Below are 21,066 nucleotides of genomic sequence, written 5' to 3'. Positions count from 1 at the left end.
CCCCCCCCCCCCAGCCCGCCGAGCGAGCGAGCGAGGAAGTAGAGGTGCCACACAGGTGCACAGGCCCTTCGTACCAGACGTCGGTAGTAGCCCGCAGAAAAAGCAACGAGGGCAGGGGGACGGAGAATAATCTGGAAGGTTTTTGTTAGGAAGTCAGATAAACAACCTCGAGCATCCCTCTCACCATACCAGATTGCTGGAATGGAAAGGCGAAGGGGTGACCTCTCTATACGCACAAGGTTTAAAATATGTGTGTGTGTGTGTGCGCGTGTGTGTGTGGGGAAGATAAAAACACGCAGGAGAGAAGTGTGGGAGTCTCCTGACTGGTGCCAGGATCTTTAGGCCCAGAGAGAGGGGGAGAGAAGGGAGGGGCAGAGACAGGGATGGGGGAGAGGAGGGGAGAGAAAGGGTGGGTATAAACGAGGAGGGGGAAGCGAGAGAGAGCAAGAGAGAGAGAGAGGTTCCAGAAAACGAGAGAAAAAGGCAGATAGAGATACAAAGGACAACTCCACCCCTCTTTCTTCATCTCCGAGCAAACATCCAGCCCCCCCTGCCCACCACCCCCTCCCCTGCCCTCTACAGATAAGAGTTGTCCTTTTCACGTGGTACGCCATGTCAAAAAGAGCCCACCCAGCACATTTCAAAGGAGCGCGACCCCCCCCCCCCCCCCCGGTGGACCACTCGCTCTCATTCGTTCGGGTCTGTCACATAGGTGACCACGTATGTACCGCCGCTCAGGAACAAACGACCCCGGGAGAGCTGAGCTGAGCGGAGGAGAGAAAAATGGACATTGACACGATAACGGCAGGGTGTGACCGCTTCACGTCGCTCCCATGTTAGAAGTGTGTGTGGGTGTGTGCGCGCATACCAACTCCATGTATGATTGATTACATGGAGGGGGGGGTGTGAGTTTGTGTCTTTACTCGAGACACTGCAGATTGCATGATACAGTAAATCCTTGGAGAGGGGAAAAGAGAGAGAGAGAGAGGGAGAGGGGGGTAAAGAAAGAGAGAGAACGAGATAGAGAGGGAGGGAGAGAACGAGAGAGACAGAGACAGAGAGAGAGAGAGAGAGAGAGAGAGGGGGGGGGGGAGGGAGAGAGAGAGAACTGGGACAGACGGCACCAGTGATTTGAGCTCTTCCCTTCGTCTTTGTTGCCGTGGAGAGGAAGGGAAGGAGGTCACCCACACCTACGAGCGCTCAATCAACCGCCGACGACCTTGTGTCGCCCTGGATACGGGCGCCCGCCCGCCACTGCCGTGCCACACGTGCCAAGTTACACCGGCACAGAGGTGCCATCCTGCCTCCGTTGTGCCAACTGCCGACGACCCCAATCACTGCCAAGAGCTCAATAGGTCTCCTTCAGGAAACTGCCATTACTTTGGCATGCATCCACAACCTCGAAAGTGATACATTGATACTGTGTGTGTGTGTGGGGGGGGGGGTGTGCGCGGAGAGAGGCAACGGTAAGGTTTCAGTGAATGACACAGTAAATGTATCCGAAAGAGGAAACTAGCTTCCGAACATACCCCATCTTCCAAACAGCAGAAACAGCCCATATGAAATGAATAGGCTTGTTAGCTTCCAGTCGGACAAAAGACACATACTGTATATCCACTAACCTATTTCAGCTGGACCCCCCCAACCACCAACCCCCCCACCCCCCCTCCAAAAAAGGGCCCACCATTTTCTGTCAATACGTTTTTTGCACCTTTTTTATGTTCGTAGGGGAGTCAGATGGCTGAGCGTTTAGGGAGTCGGGCTATTAATCAGAAGGTTGCTAGTCAGGTTTGATTGATTCCCAATCGTGCCAAATAACATTGTGGCCTTGGGCAAGGCACTTCACCCTACTTGCCTTGGGGGGAATGTCCCTGTACTCACTGTAAGTTGCTCTGGATAAGAGCGTCTGCTAAATGAACAATGTAAATGTCCTAGGAAGCGGGGAATTGGTCCTTCTTTGTTGGAGCTAGCGTGAGGTCGCAGCTGAGAGCCCCACCTGCTAGGGCTGACCACCCCGGCAGGAGCCGCCCACACCAAAGACGTATCCATGAGCCATGGCACATACCGGTGTAATGTGCCGTTCAAACTCAGCCCCTATGGGACGCTCAACCTGGGCAGCTGTATCAAGACCTCGGCTGACAGCTTGCTACTGATGACCGAGGGAGAACAAGAAAAGAAAGGTTGAAGAGAGGGCAAGAGGAGGAGGAGGAGGAGGAGTGTGAGTGGAGTAAAGGAAGAAAGGAGATATTTTCAGAATGAAAGCAAGAAGCAAGAATTATGGGCTGAACCTGGACTGTGCTCCTGTCTGTGCTGAGTGCAAGGGAGGGTGTGTGTTTTGGTGTGTAAAAAAAGTCAGTCAAGAGGAGGAAGAAAGAAAAAAAAAAGGTGCATTCTTGGGCGATGTGTGTGTAGGAGTGAGAGTGGTCTTATCGTCAGGCAGAGCAGAGAATGAGGATGCAGCCCTGCTTAGCAAAGGACCAGGCCGGTAAAGAGACTCATAGCTAACCCAGCGCTAACGCAGTAGGTGATATGGCAGGGGTGAGATAGCCAAGCCACCTGAGAAAATGCTCGACTAAGCCTACTCACCAACAAATGGGAAGATATGGAAGATGTTGAGCAGAAACACTATCAATTATCGAGACAAACCACTTTTTTTATAAAGCCTATCTAACATATATAGAATAGAACATAGCATCAAATAATCAACAACACTGATTATACTGATTATATACTGACATCAAAAATGTGATGTCAGTATCTAAAGAAGGAATCAGCAATTCAGTGCACCCCCCTCCCCCCGACAATGACAGTGCAGACGCTGTCGATCCGTCGCCCGAGTGCACTCCCTCCCAAGGCATGTGTGTGTGTGTGTGTGTGTGCACCCTCTATTCAATAATCCAGAACAAGACGACAAGCTTTTCAATCAGCAGTGTGCCTCATCTTCGTCCAGCCATCAGCCTCTCTGCCGCCGTCACTCTCTCCGTCTATACATAATGCTCGCTCTACCTTTCCATCCCCCTCACCCTCCACCCATCCATCCCTGCTCCAATACCTCTGCCGCTAGCCGTCTCTCTCTGCCTCCCTGCCTGTCTCCCAACCTTCCCACCTAGTTCTGTGTGTGTGTGTGTGTGTGTCTGTGTGTGTGGCAGTCTGAGGGGGGCTCGTTATCAAGCACCTTGACCCAGACATCGCACGGGCGGCCAGGGAGAGAGAAAGGGAGAGAGAGAGAGAGAGAGAGACAGAGATAGAGAGATGAGACAGGCGTCACAGTCCGGTGCACCGCCGCCAGGCTACGAGCCCTGCATCCTAACAGGCCAGAGGCCACACACACACAGAAAAACAGACAGCAGGACGGCTGCAACTACACTGACCCCTACTGGGCCTGTAGAGGTACTGCAGCCTCAAAAGACACCAGTTACGCGTTTCGGTATGCATTTGATGTCCTCGAGATGGTGCGCCGCAACATTTGAATTGAAGGTATACGTCAAAGGTCACCGGTAAACGCAAGTGATTCACTTGTGGAATCCTTCTGGAGAGTTAAACTGGCCCAGTTGGAAGACCCCGGCTCATTCCTGAAACCAGGACAACTGAAAGCCAAGATGGGTCTGAGACACCATCTGCTGCATTGCACCACAAGCTTAGTTTGGAAGTTAGGAAACTCAGTTGATGCCATGAGGAAACTTGTCTCATTTAGTCATCGGGCTAACTTTTAGCATGTAGCGGCTTGCCAACTCATATCACAGGTTGCTGTATTTCCCACAGTGTGCACTGTCACCTAAAACCCTATGCCCTGTCGGCTAGCCATCTGTTACAACTCACAATATGAGGAAACGGGGGAGCCGTTGGTATTTCTTGGACCATGGCTGGATAATCAAGTACTTCCTGTTGTCCAGTTCCCCCCCCCAAAAAACGACTTGACGTGGTCCACCATTTTGGTAACCTCAATATCACATGCTGGAGTCTGGTTCCACTTTGTAAATCATTTCTCCCTCATTTCAATCGGAACGCTTGTTGTGGACATGTTACGAGATCTGGGGAACATCTTTGATCTGCGAAGGAACTTCAAACGGCTCCTCAAATACCACCCGGGCCGCGCGGTCCTGTCCAGGAAATGGAGCGCCCCCGTTTGTGTGTTCTGTTTCTGGTGAAGGTTGGCTCTGGCTAACCACAGTGACTTCCTGTGTGAGGCTAACATCCCATTACCAGATCCCCCAGCCAGGCCGGTTGACCAGAGGTCCTGTGTGGATGGAAAAACCGCCACGGAAGTGTGACTCACGGGGGAGGAGCAGGTCCCGATCAGAATCTTTTTGATCAGTAAGTGGAGTCAGGTGGCTGAGCGGGTAGAGCTAGATCGGGCTAGTAATCTGAAGGTCGCCAGTTCGATTCCCGGCCGGTGCACATGACGTTGTGTCCTTGGGCAAGGCACTTCACCCAGCTCGCCTTGGGGAGAATACTTACTTACGACGTACTAACTGTAAGTCGCTCTTGATAAGAGCGTCTGCTAAATGACTACATGCAATGACTAAATGCAATGATGAATTTGTCCACTTCCCAAAAAAATACAAATTTTCATGCACGTGTTTAATGACGGACCGTTGACTCTTTTGACACCAACACCCCCCCCCCCCCTCCCTACTCATTTGAGTCACACATTTCACAAGGATGAGTGATAAAGTCTCCCTGGTCTCCTTGGGTGAAGATGAGTTCAATCGTCGTTTATTCGAATTTGTGTGTTTTTGACTGAAACCAAGAGAATCCCCCCCACCACCACGCCAAGCCCAACTCCAAACCCAGGATATGGTTGGCCGTGTGGGATGTATGGATAAAACCCACATTAATCACTAGCCAGGATGCTAACTGACAATAAATGCCTCTTCTGACGATGCGATGGCTGCTGTTAACACAGAAGACGCACGCTGAGGACTTTGCAGTCAGACAGACACGGACACGCCAACATAAACATCTGCAGTTAACACAGAAAACACTACTTTTCAACAAGCTTACAAACAAAACAAATAACTTCTTTGTGTGTCAAACTACCAACTGTCCTCCTTCTTCCAAAGGCACATTCCATTGCAAACTGGCCTCCAGCAAACCTTTACACACTTGCACACAAATGTTCGTACACACAATCCTTGGAGTAACACTGAAGCTATCACAGGTAGGAGAACATCCAAAGAGGGCACACCTCTTAGCTGGGTCTGATCTTATAAATCATTCTCTTTCAAACTTCTCCAGAACCTTCTGGCAGTAAATTCCAAAGTAGTTACTCACAAAGTATTCCAAATTAAATGATATTTTGTTTAAATGCTAATTGCTTCATCATAAGCCTCTTAAGCACACATGCATGCGTGTTAGTGTTTAAACACACACACACTTTTACAGCCAGGAAATGCATCCACACCTCTGAGGTCTTCACCATGAACCCAATGAACTCCCTAAGCTTTCCACAGCTCACTCAGCTGAGCTGAGACAACAGAAAGTTAGCCAACAGCGCCACCCTGTGGATGTTTCACTCCCTTAACCCTTAACCAGGGTTACAAAGACGAGCTAACAGAATGAGGGGAATTTCGAAATATTGTAGGTTTATTGTTAGAAAACAGTGAAGGGAATGCAATAATAAAACTGTTATACTCAAAATATCTACACTGGACTGGTTTAAAACAAGGCCAGAAACCAAAAAATCATCCAACTGAAATCATGAATTTTCTTTCAATAAAAGAAGTTAATAAAATGTACAACCCAACCGAAGTCCAGAAACGTCATCATTATTATCCCCATGATAACCACTCGAGGAACATGTGGAACTAAGACATTTCAAAACTAAAATCCTATGTTTGTAGAAAGGCCCCCTGTCTAAAAGGACGGCTGTATGACGGCTGTGTGAGGGCTGATGACCTTTAGTCTTCGGCTTCGTCAAACTGCCCGTCCACGGTCTGGAGGACGTGTCGGACCCACTTGAAGGGAGGAGGGTGGGAGGACGCAGGGCTGTAGTCTGTCGTAGCGGGTAGCGCGGGGGGGACGGTATGACCGAAGGTCAAGCCCTGGAAAGACACATCCTCTGGGTCTGGGAGGGAGGGAGGGAGGGAGGGAGGGGGGAGGGGGGAGGGGGGGAGGGGGGGAGGGAGGGAGGGAGGGAGGGGGGGAGGGAGGGAGGGAGGGGGGAGGGGGGAGGGAGGGGGAGGGAGGGGGGGAGGGAGGGGGGAGGGAGGGGGGTGGAACACAGAACATGCTACTTAGAAGGCCCGATAGGACACACAGCCTGCATGCGACCGTCGTCGGGGTCATGGACGACGCGTCCTACCGTAGGGTTCCTCCTGTCGAGAGACACTGCCCGCAGAGTCGAGGAGCTCCTTCTCCCAGTCTTCGCTATCTCGCACGGTCAGCGGAGGAGCCTCGGACCTCCATTTCCTGTTCTTGTTCCTGGGGCCGTGCCTCCAGCGGTCCCTCCTCCGCCCGACCTGCGGGGCGTGGCCGTCAGCGGGCGCGGCTGGAGCGGCGCCGCCGTCTGTGGGACGACGGTTTCCTGTGCCCCGGGTACAGCTGTTGGTGGTAACCGGTTTACGAGTATTGACGGGAGTGTGTCTGTTGACCAGGGGGGAACTGTTGACCAGCGCAGTACCATTGACCATGCCCATATGTTTACTGGCTTTCTGGTTCACAGTGCCCTTGCGAACCCTGGGAGGGTTGCTGACTGTCTGTGGCATTGCACTGTCTAGGTTCACCATGCTTTGGAGACCTGGGTGAAAGAGAACATCATGATTTAAATAGTGTACACTTCCTCCATCAACATAAGAAGCATTATGGGCATTTGTAGCTTTAGTATTTTACTTTATTGCCAATTTTGAGGTCTGCTATTGTAGTCTTGAACTGATTACCAGACTACGGTCTCCACGCACAACACTATGCTAGCCACATCGTGGTGACAGTGATTGAGTAAAGTCAACCCTTAATGTACGCGCTAGGCTAATTGTGATTGTTTGCCAGCAGTAGGCTATGTCGAAAAAGACTCGCTAATGTAAACACTATTAAAAGTAACTAACTTAAAATAATAAGTAACTAAAAGGCAAAACGTATCAAACGTAACTACAATTTTAGTTAGCGTTAGAAGTGGTAGGTTATAGCGACTTTTACCTGCGTCTATGAAGGGCAATGGATCAATATGGCATTTCATCCACATGGGAGTGCATGTCAATAGTCTGACCTCTACCGTCGTAAATTAAGAATGGTTCTACAACGTCTTTATTCAATGCAGAATAAACTATAGCCGGGTTAAAGCAAACCTGACTTGGACTGTTTTTATATAATCCCCATAGTCCTAAACATTTTTCTAATTGGAAAATGTAGCTTGGTTCGCGTGAGATGGTCTAATATCATCGGGATTGGGTTAAAATGAATGAAGAATGGAAGTCTCTGGACTGGGACAGCAGTATTTTAGCAAAGGCACAGTAGACCAATGCCACACAATAGCCTATAGTAACTAGTCACTGTGGGATGTTATCATGCCAAGGTAATTGTCTTTATTGACTGTACAACATAAGTATGTACACCAACATCGCATTTAAACCTCACATTAGTAGCGTACACAGTACAGCCACATACAGCAAGTGGTTACGGCGTTTAACACGGCTAGGGTTCAAAGGAAAGTAACAGAATATAACCCTCAAATAACCTCTAATCACCGTGTCTCACTGTAATTACCTCTATTGATGGAAATTCTAGGTACATAACTATCACAAGGAGGACCATAGGAAGACGGGATAAATATCCCAAAAGTTAGGATAGCAAACGAAAAACCTGAAAAGCAACGGACTCACCATTTCTAAAACGAACAAATTCAGTATTCAAACAAAAAAGCATTCATAAACAGGGCATCACAAAAAATAAAAATGCGTATTAGCTTAGATACAAAGCATTGTGCTATCGGTCTACTTTTTAAATTTGCGGTACAGTAGATGTCTCAGACAATCTTGCTATTTCCTGACGAACGTTAAAAAAAGTCATCATAGGCTACTGGCCAGTAAAAGAGTTGTGAGTGGCACGTGGAAATCACTAGTTCTGTACAAGCCATGTAGGCCTACTGTATTTTAGTTAGGCATACTTGAATGCAATGTAGCATCGATGAGCTGGCTAAACAGTAGCCCATAACTTATACTGAAAGTAAAATAAAATTGTTTTAAAGGCACATATATCAGAAAAGGTGAAAGCATGCACAAATAAACACTTGTGCAAGGAGCAAAACTAGAGGTAAGTTTACATCAGTTATAACGGTTCACCTTTCCCTATAGACGCCCTGACAAATCCACTTTACTGAATAACTTTTGAAAAAGTACCTCAACAAATTGAAGATTTGTACAGTGAGAGCCTTTAGGATTTACAAAAATGCAAAGTGATACATTCATGAGATTTACAGTATTGAAATTAATAAGCACACGTGACAGTGCAACCCAAATACAGCCCGTTAACATTGCTTTTCCAGTATTTCATTCCAAACGGTAGTCAGTCTCTTCAGTGCATACCGCATGTTACTGCTGTATGTATGGGGTTGTGGGGGGTGACTGAAAAACTTACTGTAGAACTGAGAAAAGTCTAAACAGCGACAGTCCCATTGTTAAGACGCAGAATACATTCTGTACCTTCCTATCCACTGTGTAAATTGTACATTCCTGTGCACGTATTGCTATTGCAAGCCCCTGCTAGATAAACAGTTACCCTCAATTAGTCAGACACCTGGGTCACACTGGGCCCATGTATATCAAGTAGGCCTAACCGTCTGCTGACTAAGGAGGGCAATCCTGTCATCGGGTGAGCAGTAGTGGGCCATTGGTCAACGCCCTGTAGACATTCCATGTCTAACTGAACTATTTCCTGTGTCTCGGCATGAACACTGCACATTTACAGGCCTCAGACTTCAGAGGCCTTTGAATGACACTCTCTTTTTCTCCCTTCCTTTTCCTCGAAACGATATTCCTCATACACGGTTGTTTATCTTTCTGGTTGGTCCTCTCTCGCTCAACCTTTCTATCTCTCTCCCTCTTTTCTTCCCTCTCTGTACTTCCCTGTCTCTCTCAAACTTCCTTTAGCACAGTCAGAAACACCTGCTTCTTTACGTTCGTCATCAACGTGCCCTCTACTGCGTGGGCACTCTCCCACCGCTTGTTTACAGTCGTGTCAGCAGAAATGATAGGGTTTGAAATGTCAAGAGCCTACAATTGTCAGCTGGCCTGACTCCCTCCATCTTTCTGCTCTTCTGTGGGTCTTTGCATATATCTAATTAGAGATACTAAATACAACATATGATGTTGCGGTCGGGTACAGTAGATACACACGGTTTCTATTCACATTGTTCCAGCTACATATTCAACCCGTGGTAAACGACGAAAGCCCTCAATATTGAAAGGCCCCCCTTTTCACAATTTCCCAGAATTGTTTTTGAGACATAAGCCAAGGGGAATGACAGATGACAGACGGAGTAAAAAGTGCACAAGAGATTTCACACACCTGTCCACAAGACAGTCACGGACAAATCACAAGTTCGGTACCCCCCACCCCCCAACAGCCCACCCCCAACAACTCCCTTTAGTTGTCGAGTTAACGAAATGAAGTCCCTGGTCAGCCTCTGATGGATCGCCAAAGTTCACTTTCACCACCTTGGCAGTAGGGGGCGATGTGGAACTATTTCAGTGCATTTCCTCTTCCTTTCCCTTATTCATCCCAGAAGGAGAGAGAGGGACGGGAGGGTGGAGGAAAGGGGGTGATCCTAGGTCTTGATCTCCAGGATGGAGGGGTTGTGGTCCAGGATGGACAGGATGATCTTGTCCATGTACTGTCGAAGGCGGAAGTTGATTTCCTCCTGCTCCTTGAGGGCTTCCATAAGCTGTGGAAAAACATCAAACCAATGTCATTCTTACCCCGACATTCATACCTTTACTCGATCTCAAGCTCTGAAACAAGTTGGGGCAAATTGGTGGTGGGGGGGGGGGGGGGGGGTGCAGTGCAATGCTCTGATTGAGTAATAATCGTGAAAGTAAATAGGCAGTTGAAGTGGCTGTGAATTCGTACATCGTCTCTGGAGGCGTTGTCGATCTCGGCGGCCAGTGATTGGGCCTTGGTCTGGGTGGCAAACAGGTTCTTGGCCTCGTATAGACTCAGGCTGAGGATCTGTCCGTTCAGGTCGTCGTTCTGCTCTCTCAGCTTCTGGTTCTCCTGAAGACAGGGGTGGAGGGAGGGAGGGATGGAGAGAAGGAGGTAGGGGAGAGAGAAAAAGATAAAGGGGAGCTTTGTGGTTGGAAGGTTTCCAGAGTAACTGGGTTTAGCAAGCTTTCACAAAATGGCCACTCTCGCTCTCACGCAGCACATAATTGTCAGTCCACTTCATTCACACGTAGTGAGTATATGACAGAACTACTCAAGCCTCAAATGGCGAACACTCACGGCAAATCAACCCTCTCTCTCTCTCTTTGTAACTCTCTCAGACTTCCTCTCACATCCACGCACGCCACACGTAGCTACGCTAACACCTTCGGGACAGAACGCGGGTTACGGGGTGTTACGGCACAAACTGCTCGCCTGTGTCTGTGGCGAAGCTCTACAAATGTCCGGTGGCGGTGGTGTTATTAGGGGTTAATGGGAAGGTCGAAGGTCAATGGAAGTCGTGCTTTGTTTTGTTTTTCTTTTACCCGTGGACAAGGACGGAGTCTCGCCCCGGCAGACACCAGGAGCTGGAGGTCAGAGGGAAAGTCCTGGTTGACATACCGCTGGACACACACACACACACACACATGCACAGAGGAGTACAGGAAAGACTTGATTCAAGCCTTCCCATCCAGAACGCAGATCTGCATCCCTGACAGGATTTCGAGACTGTGCCTCAGTCTGGCAACGTGGAGAGTGCGACTGGGAGAGTCCACCGTTTTGAGGGGAAGAAAACGAGAACACGCGAGACAGAAAGGAGACAAAGTACTCGCAGGAGAGAGAGAGAGATTATGCAACAAAACAACAAAATGAGTGGTAGAGTGAGCGAGGGAGAGAGAAATGGATACAGATGAAAGCTGAGAGCAATGCAGGGTAGAGTGCACCATCCTGTCAGAGCTGTACTGAGTTTGATGAGTGGACCCAAGCGGGCTCCCAGCCCCATCCCCAGATTCACTGTGGGAGACACACTGGCATGATTCAGTATAATTATTTCCTGGTTGGGTGGCTTGCCTCAAGGCCAGGAGCTTGGCCACAGTACTTTAACTATACTGTATATGAGGAAACTCATCTTATCTGTGTTTACACTGGGGACTAGCGTACTGCAAAGTCTGTAAAAAGATAACATTCTTGCCCCTGACAGGTAGATATCCCTATCTGGTTAGGGATTTCTCTATTATGCCTCACTCTAGGGAACTCTAAGGGAAGCACTATACCTGTTGTTTAATGCTGAGGTGTGAAGTGGGCCGACCCATGCACGGTGTCCATAAATATTGTATGGCTATATCACCACATTAGCTAGCGTTAGCCGCTAGCATTAGCCGCTAGCATTAGCCGCTAGCATTAGCCGCTAGCATTAGCAGCTAGCGCGGGGGAGCTAACCTGTTTGAGTCTCTTGACCTCGTGCTCCAGCTCCATCTCCCGGGTCCTGCTGTTGAACTCAGACAGGCTGGAGGAGGAGCTGCGGCCACGGCCCGGCTTCTCCGCCTCCAGCTTGAACATCTGCAGGTTCTCCAGTTCACGCCTCAGGTCCTCGATCAGCTGCGCACAGGGGGGAGGGCAGGAGGGAGGGAGGTGGGGAGAAAAAGACAGAGGGGGAGGGAGGAGGGAGGGAGTCGGGGAGAAAAAGACAGAGGGGGAGGGAGGGAGGGAGGCGGGGAGGGGGGAGGGAGGCGGGGAGAAAAAGACAGAGGGGGTGGGAGGAGGGAGGGTCGGAGGGACGGAGGGAAAGACAGAGGGAGAGAGAGAGAAAGACAGAGAGAGTGAGTGTTATGTACTGTACTGACCAAACGTTAGCGTGCCGAGGTGTTTCTACAGCGATTCCATAACGACACCGTATCTATGAGTATTTCGTTTCCCCTGGCGTTCTCAAAGTAGCGCGTGCGTGCTTCCTCACCTCCTGCATGGCCTCCCTCTCCTTCTGGAACTCGTGTCTGTTCTGCCTCAGCTTGTCCATCATCTTCCTGTAGAGGTCCATCTCATCCTTCAGACGCAGGCTGGTGTCCTCCAGCTTGTCTGTCATCCGCTGCTTCTCCTGCGGGGCGGACACACACACAAACACACACACACACAAACACACACACAAACATACATCCATATGCACAAATACAAAGGCACACACAGACAGATACACACAGACACGCACAAACAAACAAACAAAAGCACACACACAGAAAGAAAGAAAATATTTTTTTTTCGATTCCTTCTACAGCAAGTCCATCATCATTCGACGGAGTCGCTGTTCTGTGAGTCTACTCCCAAAAACACCACGAGGTCCACAGAGGCGTGGGCTCTTCACATGACAGGCTGAGGAAAGACGTGTTGATGAGGGCCCCGCCTCAGCCTTCGCCCTCGCTAATGAAACTCTGCTGATGCACGGATGGCTGTTTGTCTGAGTGTGTGTGCGTGTGTGCACCTGCTCTCATGTTTCATGAAGGGACAAATGATCTGTAGATATGGCAAGCCACATGACTGAACATGAACGCGTGTGTGCGTGCGCGTGTGTGTGTGTTGGGACCCACACCTCGTCTAGTCTCTCCGTCTGACTCTTGAGCCGGCACATGGACATTGCTATCTCTCCGTTCTCCTCCTCAAGCTGCTGAAGTCTGTGCTGGTCAGAGGGAAACTCATTCAAATACGTTCAAATACATTCAGACAGTGGCTGGCATCTGTCATTTCCAAGCCTGATGCAACACTCATTCAAATACATTCCACGGCGGTGGTTTGAGAGCAGCGTGTGTGTTCTCCATGACTGTGTGTGTGTGTTCTTCTCCATGACTGTGTGTGTGTTCTTCTCCATGACTGTGTGTGTGTGTGTTCTTCTCCATGACTGTGTGTGTGTGTTCTTCTCCATGACTGTGTGTGTGTGTTCTTCTCCATGACTGTGTGTGTGTGTTCTTCTCCATGACTGTGTGTGTTCTTCTCCATGACTGTGTGTGTGTGTTCTTCTCCATGACTGTGTGTGTGTGTGTGTTCTTCTCCATGACTGTGTGTGTGTGTTCTTCTCCATGACTGTGTGTGTTCTTCTCCATGACTGTGTGTGTGTGTTCTTCTCCATGACTGTGTGTGTGTGTTCTTCTCCATGACTGTGTGTGTGTGTGTGTTCTTCTCCATGACTGTGTGTGTGTGTGTGTTCTTCTCCATGACTGTGTGTGTGTGTGTGTTCTTCTCCATGTGTGTGTGTGTGTTCTTCTCCATGACTGTGTGTGTGTGTGTGTTCTTCTCCATGACTGTGTGTGTGTGTGTTCTTCTCCATGACTGTGTGTGTGTGTTGACCTGTTAGACAGCAGCTCGTTCTCAGTGCTCTTGTCCCTCTCCATCTTGCTGAAGGCCTCTCTGTGTCTCCTCAGCTCCTCCTCCATGGTCTGCTCCGCCCGCGTCTCCTGGTCCTTCAGCTGCTCCTCCAGCTCGTGGACCCTGGAGACGCACACACACACACACACACACACACACACACACATGAACACACACACACACACATGAACACACACACGAACACACACATACAGCTTTTGGTGACAGGACTTATTGGAGATGTTGTACATGTGGGGCGTGGGTTTTGTGTGTGTTCGTGTGTGTTTGTGTGTGTGTGTCTGAGCACGTTACCTGTGAACCAGCTGGGTGTTCTCCTGCTTCAGCTTGGACTTGAGATCTCCGCTCATAAGATTGTCGTTCTCCAATTCGGCCACCTTCTTCTCCAGGTAACTCACCTGGGAAGGAGACAGAGAGCGTGTGTGAGAGAGAGAGAGAGAGAGAGAGAGAGATGAAAAGGGTGAAAGAGAAAAAGAAGGATTAGCTGACACTGCAAAATGACGATGCAACCATGCGTGGTAATCTTATTGAACACAGTCAGCATATCGACCGTACAGCGTCTGATGCTCATCTTTGATACGATTCACACACATTCACACACACACGCACACACACACACATTCACACACACACACACACATTCACACACACACACACGCACACACACACATTCACAGACACACACTGCCCACCCAAACACTATACACACAAAGACAAGGAGAGAAAGTGTGAGTGGCTACAGTACAAAGAAAAACAGCGTGAGACAGAGAGAGAGAGAGAGAGAGAGAGAGAGAGAGAGAGAGAGAGAGAGAGAGAGAGAGAGAGAGAGAGAGAGAGAGAGAGAGAGAGAGAATGTGAGTGTGTGTGCCAGACCTACCCTCTCGGTGATGTCGATGTCACAGGAGTCGATACTGTCTCTGAACAAGTCCTCTGTGCTGCCGTTGCTGCTGCTGATGTTGCTGTTGTGGAGCAGCTGCCTGCAGGACCAACAAGACAGGCAAGAGAACGTCACACACACACACACATGCACACATACAGACACAGACACACGTGTGTCTGTGTGTGTCCAAGTATGCGCTCCGGCAGTGAGACTGCCGCAGGATCCGACAGATATAAGACCATAAGTGTATGTGTGTTTGGTGTGTGTGGTGTGTCTGTGTGTGGTGTGTGTGTGGTGTGTGTGTGTGGGGGGGGTGGTGTGTGGGGGGGTGGGGGGGTGGTGTGTGTGTGTGGTGTGTGTGTGTGGGGGTGTGTGGGGGTGTGTGTGTGGGGGTGTGTGGGTGGGGGTGGGAGGCAGAGGGTGGTCTATGACACTCATTGCTGACACACACACACACACACACAAAAGTGACATTCACACCGTTGTCACTGCAGTGAACTCACTAATGGAATGACTTCACACCAGCCTACCTCCGCTTTCTATTAGCAATATTGTGAAGAGAGGAGAGGAGGAAAGGAGGGGTGGAGAGGAGAGGAGGAAAGGAGGGGTGGAGAGGAGAGGAGGAAAGGAGGGGTGGAGAGGAGAGGAGGAAAGGAGGGGTGGAGAGGAGAGGAGGAAAGGAGGGGTGGAGAGGAGAGGAGGAAAGGAGGGGTGGAGAGGAGAGGAGGAAAGGAGGGGTGGAGAGGAGAGGAGGAAAGGAGGGGTGGAGAGGAGAGGAGGAAAGGAGGGGTGGAGAGGAGAGGAGGAAAGGAGGGGTGGAGAGGAGGAAAGGAGGGGTGGAGAGGAGGAAAGGAGGGGTGGAGAGGAGAGGAGGAAAGGAGGGGTGGAGAGGAGAGGAGGAAAGGAGGGGTGGAGAGGAGAGGAGGAAAGGAGGGGTGGAGAGGAGAGGAGGAAAGGAGGGGTGGAGAGGAGAGGAGGAAAGGAGGGATGGAGAGGAGAGGAGGAAAGGAGGGGTGGAGAGATGAAAACAGATGAGAACACAAGAGAGGGTGAAAGAAAAGAGAAGAGAACACAGAGCAGAGAAGGACAGAGAAGGAGGGCAGCACTCTTCAGCATTATAGATCAGGTCTGGCAGGCCCATTTTCACTCTGCCACTATAACTCAAAAAGCAGGTGGAGAGAGAGAGGGAGACAGAGAAAGAGATACAGAGAGAGGGGAGGGAGGGAGAGAGAGAGAGACATAGAAAGAGATACAGAGAGCGGGAGGGAGAGAGAGAGAAAGATAGAAAGAGATACAGAGAGAGGGAGGGAGAGAGAGGGAGACAGAGAAAGAGATACAGAGAGAGGGAGGGAGGGTGAGAGAGAGGGAGACAGAGAAAGATATACAGAGAGAGGGAGGGAGGGTGAGAGAGAGAGAGAGAGAGAGACATAGAAAGAGATACAGAGAGAGGGAGGGAGAGAGAGGGAGACAGAGAAAGAGATACAGAGAGAGGGAGGGAGGGTGAAAGAGAGAGAGAGAGACATAGAAAGAGATACAGAGAGAGGGAGGGAGAGAGAGGGAGACAGAGAAAGAGATACAGAGAGAGGGAGGGAGGGTGAAAGAGAGAGAGAGAGACATAGAAAGAGATACAGAGAGAGGGAGGGAGAGAGAGAGAGAAAGATAGAAAGAGATGCAGAGAGAGGGAGGGAGAAAAGGAGACAGGGAGCGAGGACAAAGAGCTTGATAGATGAAGCACAAAGATACTGCTGTAACTGCACTGAGATGGCTCCTATGAAACCACTGTACACAGAATATGCAAATTATTCATGAGGTAACTCTGGAAAACAAGGCTGACACACACACACACGCACACACACTCACACACAGTGTCAACATATACCAAATGAAAGGCTATCGAAGAGCGAGTAATGGTTGAGGAAAAGGAGAAGAGACTACTGTTGATGAGTGTGTTCCCGGAAGTGTGTGTTCAGTGTGTTCATTAACCAACGACCTGCCTAAGCCAACACACAGAGTAAACAGGCGTCACAAACACACACACACACACACACACACATGCACAGACACACACGCGCACACACGCGCACACACGCGCACACACACCTCAATAGGTAACTCACCTTCCAAAGGCTGTGCTGGAGATTTTCCTATTAGGGCTGGAAGGGAAATGAACACAAGTAATATCAACGTTTTATTTGAACCTGGATTTCATGGATGGTGGATATCTAGAATTCCGTTGAAATGACTCCAGCCAAATCACAAAGCACTTAATTGCTGTTTGATAGGAGTTCAGATAGTGTGGTTTGAGTTTGTAGGGAGGAAAAGTGAGCGAGAGCAGAGAGAGAGAGAGAGAGAGAGAGAGATAGAGAGAGAGAGAGCGAGAGAGAGAGAGAGAGAGAGAGAGAGAGAGAGAGAGAGAGAGAGAGAGAGGGCATCTCAATGTTAATGGATTCTTCCCTTGTGAAAGTTCTGGTGAGCTCAGCAATAGTCTTGTTAAGATAACTCTGTTTCAGTATTGTGAGTCTCTGGGTCTTAATTACGTCAACGTGTACTACTACACATACACACACACACAGACACACACACACACACTGTTAAAACAGGGTTATCTAAACGATCTGTCTTCTCTCCATCTCCCCATCCCTACATGTCTCTCTCTCCGACATGCCCTCCACCTCAACTCATAGCGTTGTTCTCTCCCCCTCCGTGACTCTCACAAGACCCATCCATCCTGACCCAACGTCCACACCACTGTCATCCCACCTTCTCACCCTCCACTCAACAAAATCCCATTCTCTTGTCAGCCCTCTCTCTCTCCCTTGTCTTCTCTGCACTTTCCCATTCACCCTTTTGTTTGCCCTCCCTCCCTCCCTCCCTCCCTCCCTCCCTCCCTCCCTCCCTCCCTCCCTCCCTCCCTCCCTCCCTCCCTCCCTCCCTCCCTCCCTCCCTCCCTCCCTCCCTCCCTCCCTCCCTCCCCCTCTTTTTTTTGACTTCTCTCTCCACCTCAGTGCAGATGGGAGTCTAATGATTCTTAAAGGTTTCCCTCAGCAGGGAGAGAGAGGGAGAGGAAGAGAGAGAAGGGGGGGCCGGGGGGGGGGGGAGAAACGGAGGGAGAGGGAAGTGCAGAGGGTCAAAGTTCAGTCAGCAGAGAGGGAGCGAGAGACCGAGAAAGGGAGATATAGAAAGGGGGAGAGTTTGCATTGAAGACAGACCCGCATACTGTTCATTGGAATCGTCGTGAGGTCTGCAGCCCCTGCTGCCACACGGGCATGCGTACGCAACATCAATAAGCACAATTAGTGTGTGTGTGTGTGTGTGTGAAAGAGAGAGAGCAACACACAAAGAAAAGAGAGTGGATGCTCAGATGTTTCCTACCTTACTCATAACTACAGACGTATCGTGTCCAGTATATACCATGAGCGCGGGTGTGTGTGTGTTGTGCACCTTGTTTGTGATTAAAGGGATTGACTACATAATGGGACTGAGTGTATAAATAGACCGCGACTCTCACATGCAGCTGATCCCGTCTATTCCCAACAATGAAGACTTACATAACACAGTGTGTGTGCGTAGATGATTGATAGAGGGGCGGTTACCCGGGTCTAAGCCCTGTGTAATGACATGACGCAATTCTTACAGTAAAACAGATAACAAAGAACTATCCCCGGTCGATGCGGGGTCAAATTGCCTGGAGTGCCATTGTGCGTGCGCTTCTGCGTGCACGAGTGTGTCTCTGTGCACGCGCGTTGAGCACAAGTGCCGGTGCGCGTGTGAGTGAGCGTGTCTCGCGTGCGTGTCTGTGATTGTGTGTGTGTGTCCTTCCCACCTGTTGGCTTTCAGGTTCTTGAGCCTGGCCTCCAGGTCGTTGAGCAGGTTGACCTTCTTGCAGCACTGGGAGCAGTAGACGTCAGACATCAGCTCGCTGCTACACAGCTGGCGGACCTTCCGGGGAGTCTGACCCGCGCTGCACACACACGCACGCACGCACACACACACACACACACACATGGAGAGAACACACATACACCACATCAGGATAACAAGCAAACAGAAGGCAACGTACACACACACAAGCATAAGAACCACCCTCCCCGACACCCCCCCCCCTCCTCACATGACCACGATGCACAGCCAGCAGTGTGTACTGTACTGTGATTAGGCTTGATGTGCCAATCACTCAACCAGTCAATTGGGTATGTGTCTGTCTCTCTGTGTGTCTTTGGCGGTGACCTTGACACTGAAATACGGCCATTACTGTAAGTGTCTGCAGTGCAGTGCAGTGAGGCGCACAGGGTGCATATTAAACCTTGTAGTGAAACCAAGATGTATGGTAGATTGATCTGACCACCTGCCCAGGGTGATCAATCACAACATCTTTAATAGCTGATTGGCAGACTACCAAGATGGAGGGAGGGAGGGGGGAAGGGGAGGAGAGGGTGGATGGTCCAGAAAGAAAAAAAGAAAAAAAAGCGAGAAACAGAGGAGAGAGAGAGAGAGAGAGAGAGAGAGGGGGGGGGGGATACAATAGACCATTTATTGAGAAAGAGAGATCAAGATAGAATTGAAAGAGAGAAGGGGGAGAGAGATGATTGAAAGAGAGAAAGTGAGAGAGAGAGAGAGAGAGAGAGAGAGAGAGAGAGAGAGAGAGAGAGAGAGAGAGAGAGAGAGAGAGAGAGAGAGGAGCAAGAAAACAGACAGAACTTTGAGACAGCTCGATTAGAAAAAAAAACCTTTATTGGGACCTCGAGTATCATTTTAATAGTTGGTATCATTACATTCAATACCACACCACACTGTGTATATCTCTCTCTCTCTCTCACACGCACACACACACACACACACACACTGTGTTCCGTGGAAAGTTACCCAGCACTCTCTCCTGGCCAGGCTCTCTTCAGAGACAAAGGCCAGAGTAATGAGTCGGGGTACTTAGTATTCGGGGCAGGGGCAAGGAGCCTAAAGGCGTGAGTCAGTTTGATTGGAGGACAGATCCCTCTGAAATTAGACTGGATGAATATTTATCGAGGGGCCCTCAAGGGCCAAATCTAGCCTGTTGCGTTCAGGAGTTTAAAGTAATTAGTTTGGAAAATCCCTGAGAATGTGTATGGGACACACACATACTCACATGCGTGCATGTACACACACGTGTACACACACACACACACACACACACACACAGGGGAGTAGTCAGGATTAGGTAACAGGCTTACAGGTGAGGTATCATGTGCAAGTTGAGACTGAAGGACAGCTATGTGTGTGTTTCGTGAAAAGCAGCTTCCATCGCTTCGAGATCGCTGTTCGCTTGACATAGTCTTTCCAGGTGGGCACTTGCACTAGCATGCTTCACTGTATGACTCAAGGACGGACACGCCAGCACGTAGCCTGCACATTCTTGTTAAGTTTTTTGCAGCCTGTATTTCAGTTGTGTGTGTGTGTGTGTATATGGGTGTCAGTGGGCATGTGTGTGTGTGCACGCGTCTGTGTGTGTATGTGCCTCTGTGTGTATAGATGTGTGTGTCTGTGTGTGTGTGTGTGTGTGTGTACAGCATGTATGTGTGTGTGTGTCTCACCTAGAGGGCACAGAGGACCCCAGGTCAGAGTAACCGTTGGTGCGGTTCTCGTCGTCGGGGCTGGGGCTGCTGGGAGTGTAGTCTGCATCCTCCCCCTCGCCGTAGTCCTCAAACTGTTCCTCGCTGATCGAGGCCGAGGAGCGCGTGGACAGGTCAGAGGTCACCGACGGGTTGGCGTTCTGGCCTAACCTGGCAGGGCGAGGGTGGAGGGTTAACCAGCAGGACTGGCACAGTGGGTGATGTGGTTCTGGAGACAGAGGCTTCTTGTTGTGTGTGTGTCTGTGTGTGTGTGTGTGGCCCTGTGGATCAGAGCGGTGCTTCACAGCACTCAGTGAGTCTCTCTTACTGTAAGTAACTAAAGGTCTGATATAGCAGTGCTGTAAGAACAGCAGCCAGGGACAGAAAGCAGGACGGACTGATGGAGACAGAAACAGAGAGAGAGAGAGAGAGAGAGAGAGAGAGAGAGAGAGAGAGAGAGAGAGAGAGAGAGAGAGAGAGAGAGAGAGAGAGAGACAGGGACAGGGACAAAGAGACAGAGAGAGACAGAGAGAGAGAGAGACTGATGGAGAGAGAGAGAGAGAGAGAGACTGATGGAGAGAGAAAGAGAGAGAGAGAGAAAGAGAGAGAGAGACTGATGGAGAGAGAGAGAGACAAAGAAAGCGACAGGAAAGAGAACCTAAACAGGACAAAGCAGTCCCACACTCACTTGTCTCCGGGAAAGAAGAGCCCCCCCAGGCCGTCCTCCTTGTCCCCCCCCCCGCCCCCCCTCGGAGGTGTCCGACCCCACGGTGCTCTCCACGGCGCTGTCCCGGTCCGACTCCCTCTCTCTGGCCTCGCCCTCTTCCTCCTCCCCGGGGGAGGGCGGGCGCTCAGGGGCGGCGGGGCACGCCCTTGTGCACATGATGACCGGGCGGACCTCCTCACCCCGCTAGAGGAGAGAGGGGAGGAGGGAGGTGGAGATAAAAAGGGAGGGAGGGAGAGAGAGATAGAGAAAGAGAGAGAGGGAGAGAGAGATAGAGAAGAGAGAGAGAGAGAGAGAGAGAGAGAGAGAGAGAGAGAGAGAGAGAGAGAGAGAGAGAAAGAAAGAGAGAGAGAGAGAGAGAGAGAGAGAGAGAG

At 50.1% G+C, this 21,066-nt stretch overlaps 2 protein-coding genes across 5 annotated transcripts; both read right to left on the bottom strand.

The window, feature by feature from the left end:
• Nucleotides 1–4,774: 4,774 nt before the first annotated feature.
• Nucleotides 4,775–9,544, bottom strand: LOC146237699 (uncharacterized). Of its 3 annotated transcripts, none has more exons than XM_084685774.1 (3): nt 6,832–7,058; nt 6,305–6,739; nt 4,775–6,067 (listed from the first exon to the last, which is right to left on the bottom strand). In XM_084685774.1, the coding sequence occupies exons 2-3, from the start codon at nt 6,726–6,728 to the stop codon at nt 5,901–5,903; spliced, it is 591 nt and encodes a 196-aa protein (XP_084541900.1). In that variant the 5' UTR covers nt 6,729–6,739; nt 6,832–7,058; the 3' UTR covers nt 4,775–5,900. The 3 variants fall into 3 exon arrangements, with proteins under 3 accessions (XP_084541900.1, XP_084541898.1, XP_084541899.1); XM_084685772.1 differs by lacking the exon at nt 6,832–7,058 and adding an exon at nt 7,135–7,447 and having other exon boundaries at nt 4,776–6,067; XM_084685773.1 differs by lacking the exon at nt 6,832–7,058 and adding an exon at nt 7,818–9,544 and having other exon boundaries at nt 4,780–6,067.
• A 20-nt stretch (nt 9,545–9,564) lies between these two features.
• rab11fip4b (RAB11 family interacting protein 4 (class II) b) lies at nt 9,565–20,680 on the bottom strand. 2 transcript variants are annotated; one of them, XM_084685770.1, is made up of 13 exons: nt 20,657–20,680; nt 19,951–20,139; nt 18,207–18,344; nt 16,501–16,536; nt 14,381–14,480; nt 13,798–13,901; nt 13,468–13,608; nt 12,716–12,797; nt 12,089–12,226; nt 11,575–11,733; nt 10,680–10,721; nt 10,063–10,206; nt 9,565–9,877 (listed from the first exon to the last, which is right to left on the bottom strand). In XM_084685770.1, exons 3-13 carry the CDS (start codon nt 18,293–18,295, stop codon nt 9,761–9,763), a joined length of 1,152 nt encoding a protein of 383 aa, XP_084541896.1. In that variant the 5' UTR covers nt 18,296–18,344; nt 19,951–20,139; nt 20,657–20,680; the 3' UTR covers nt 9,565–9,760. The 2 variants fall into 2 exon arrangements, with proteins under 2 accessions (XP_084541896.1, XP_084541897.1); XM_084685771.1 differs by lacking the exon at nt 10,680–10,721 and having other exon boundaries at nt 20,657–20,678.
• Nucleotides 20,681–21,066: the final 386 nt, after the last annotated feature.

This window comes from Hypomesus nipponensis, chromosome 21 (assembly GCF_054491055.1).
Source record: "Hypomesus nipponensis isolate SF chromosome 21, ASM5449105v1, whole genome shotgun sequence".
NCBI lineage: Eukaryota > Metazoa > Chordata > Actinopteri > Osmeriformes > Osmeridae > Hypomesus > Hypomesus nipponensis.
Note: the sequence above shows the minus strand (reverse complement) of the source record. Positions and strands in the feature narration are given on the sequence as shown.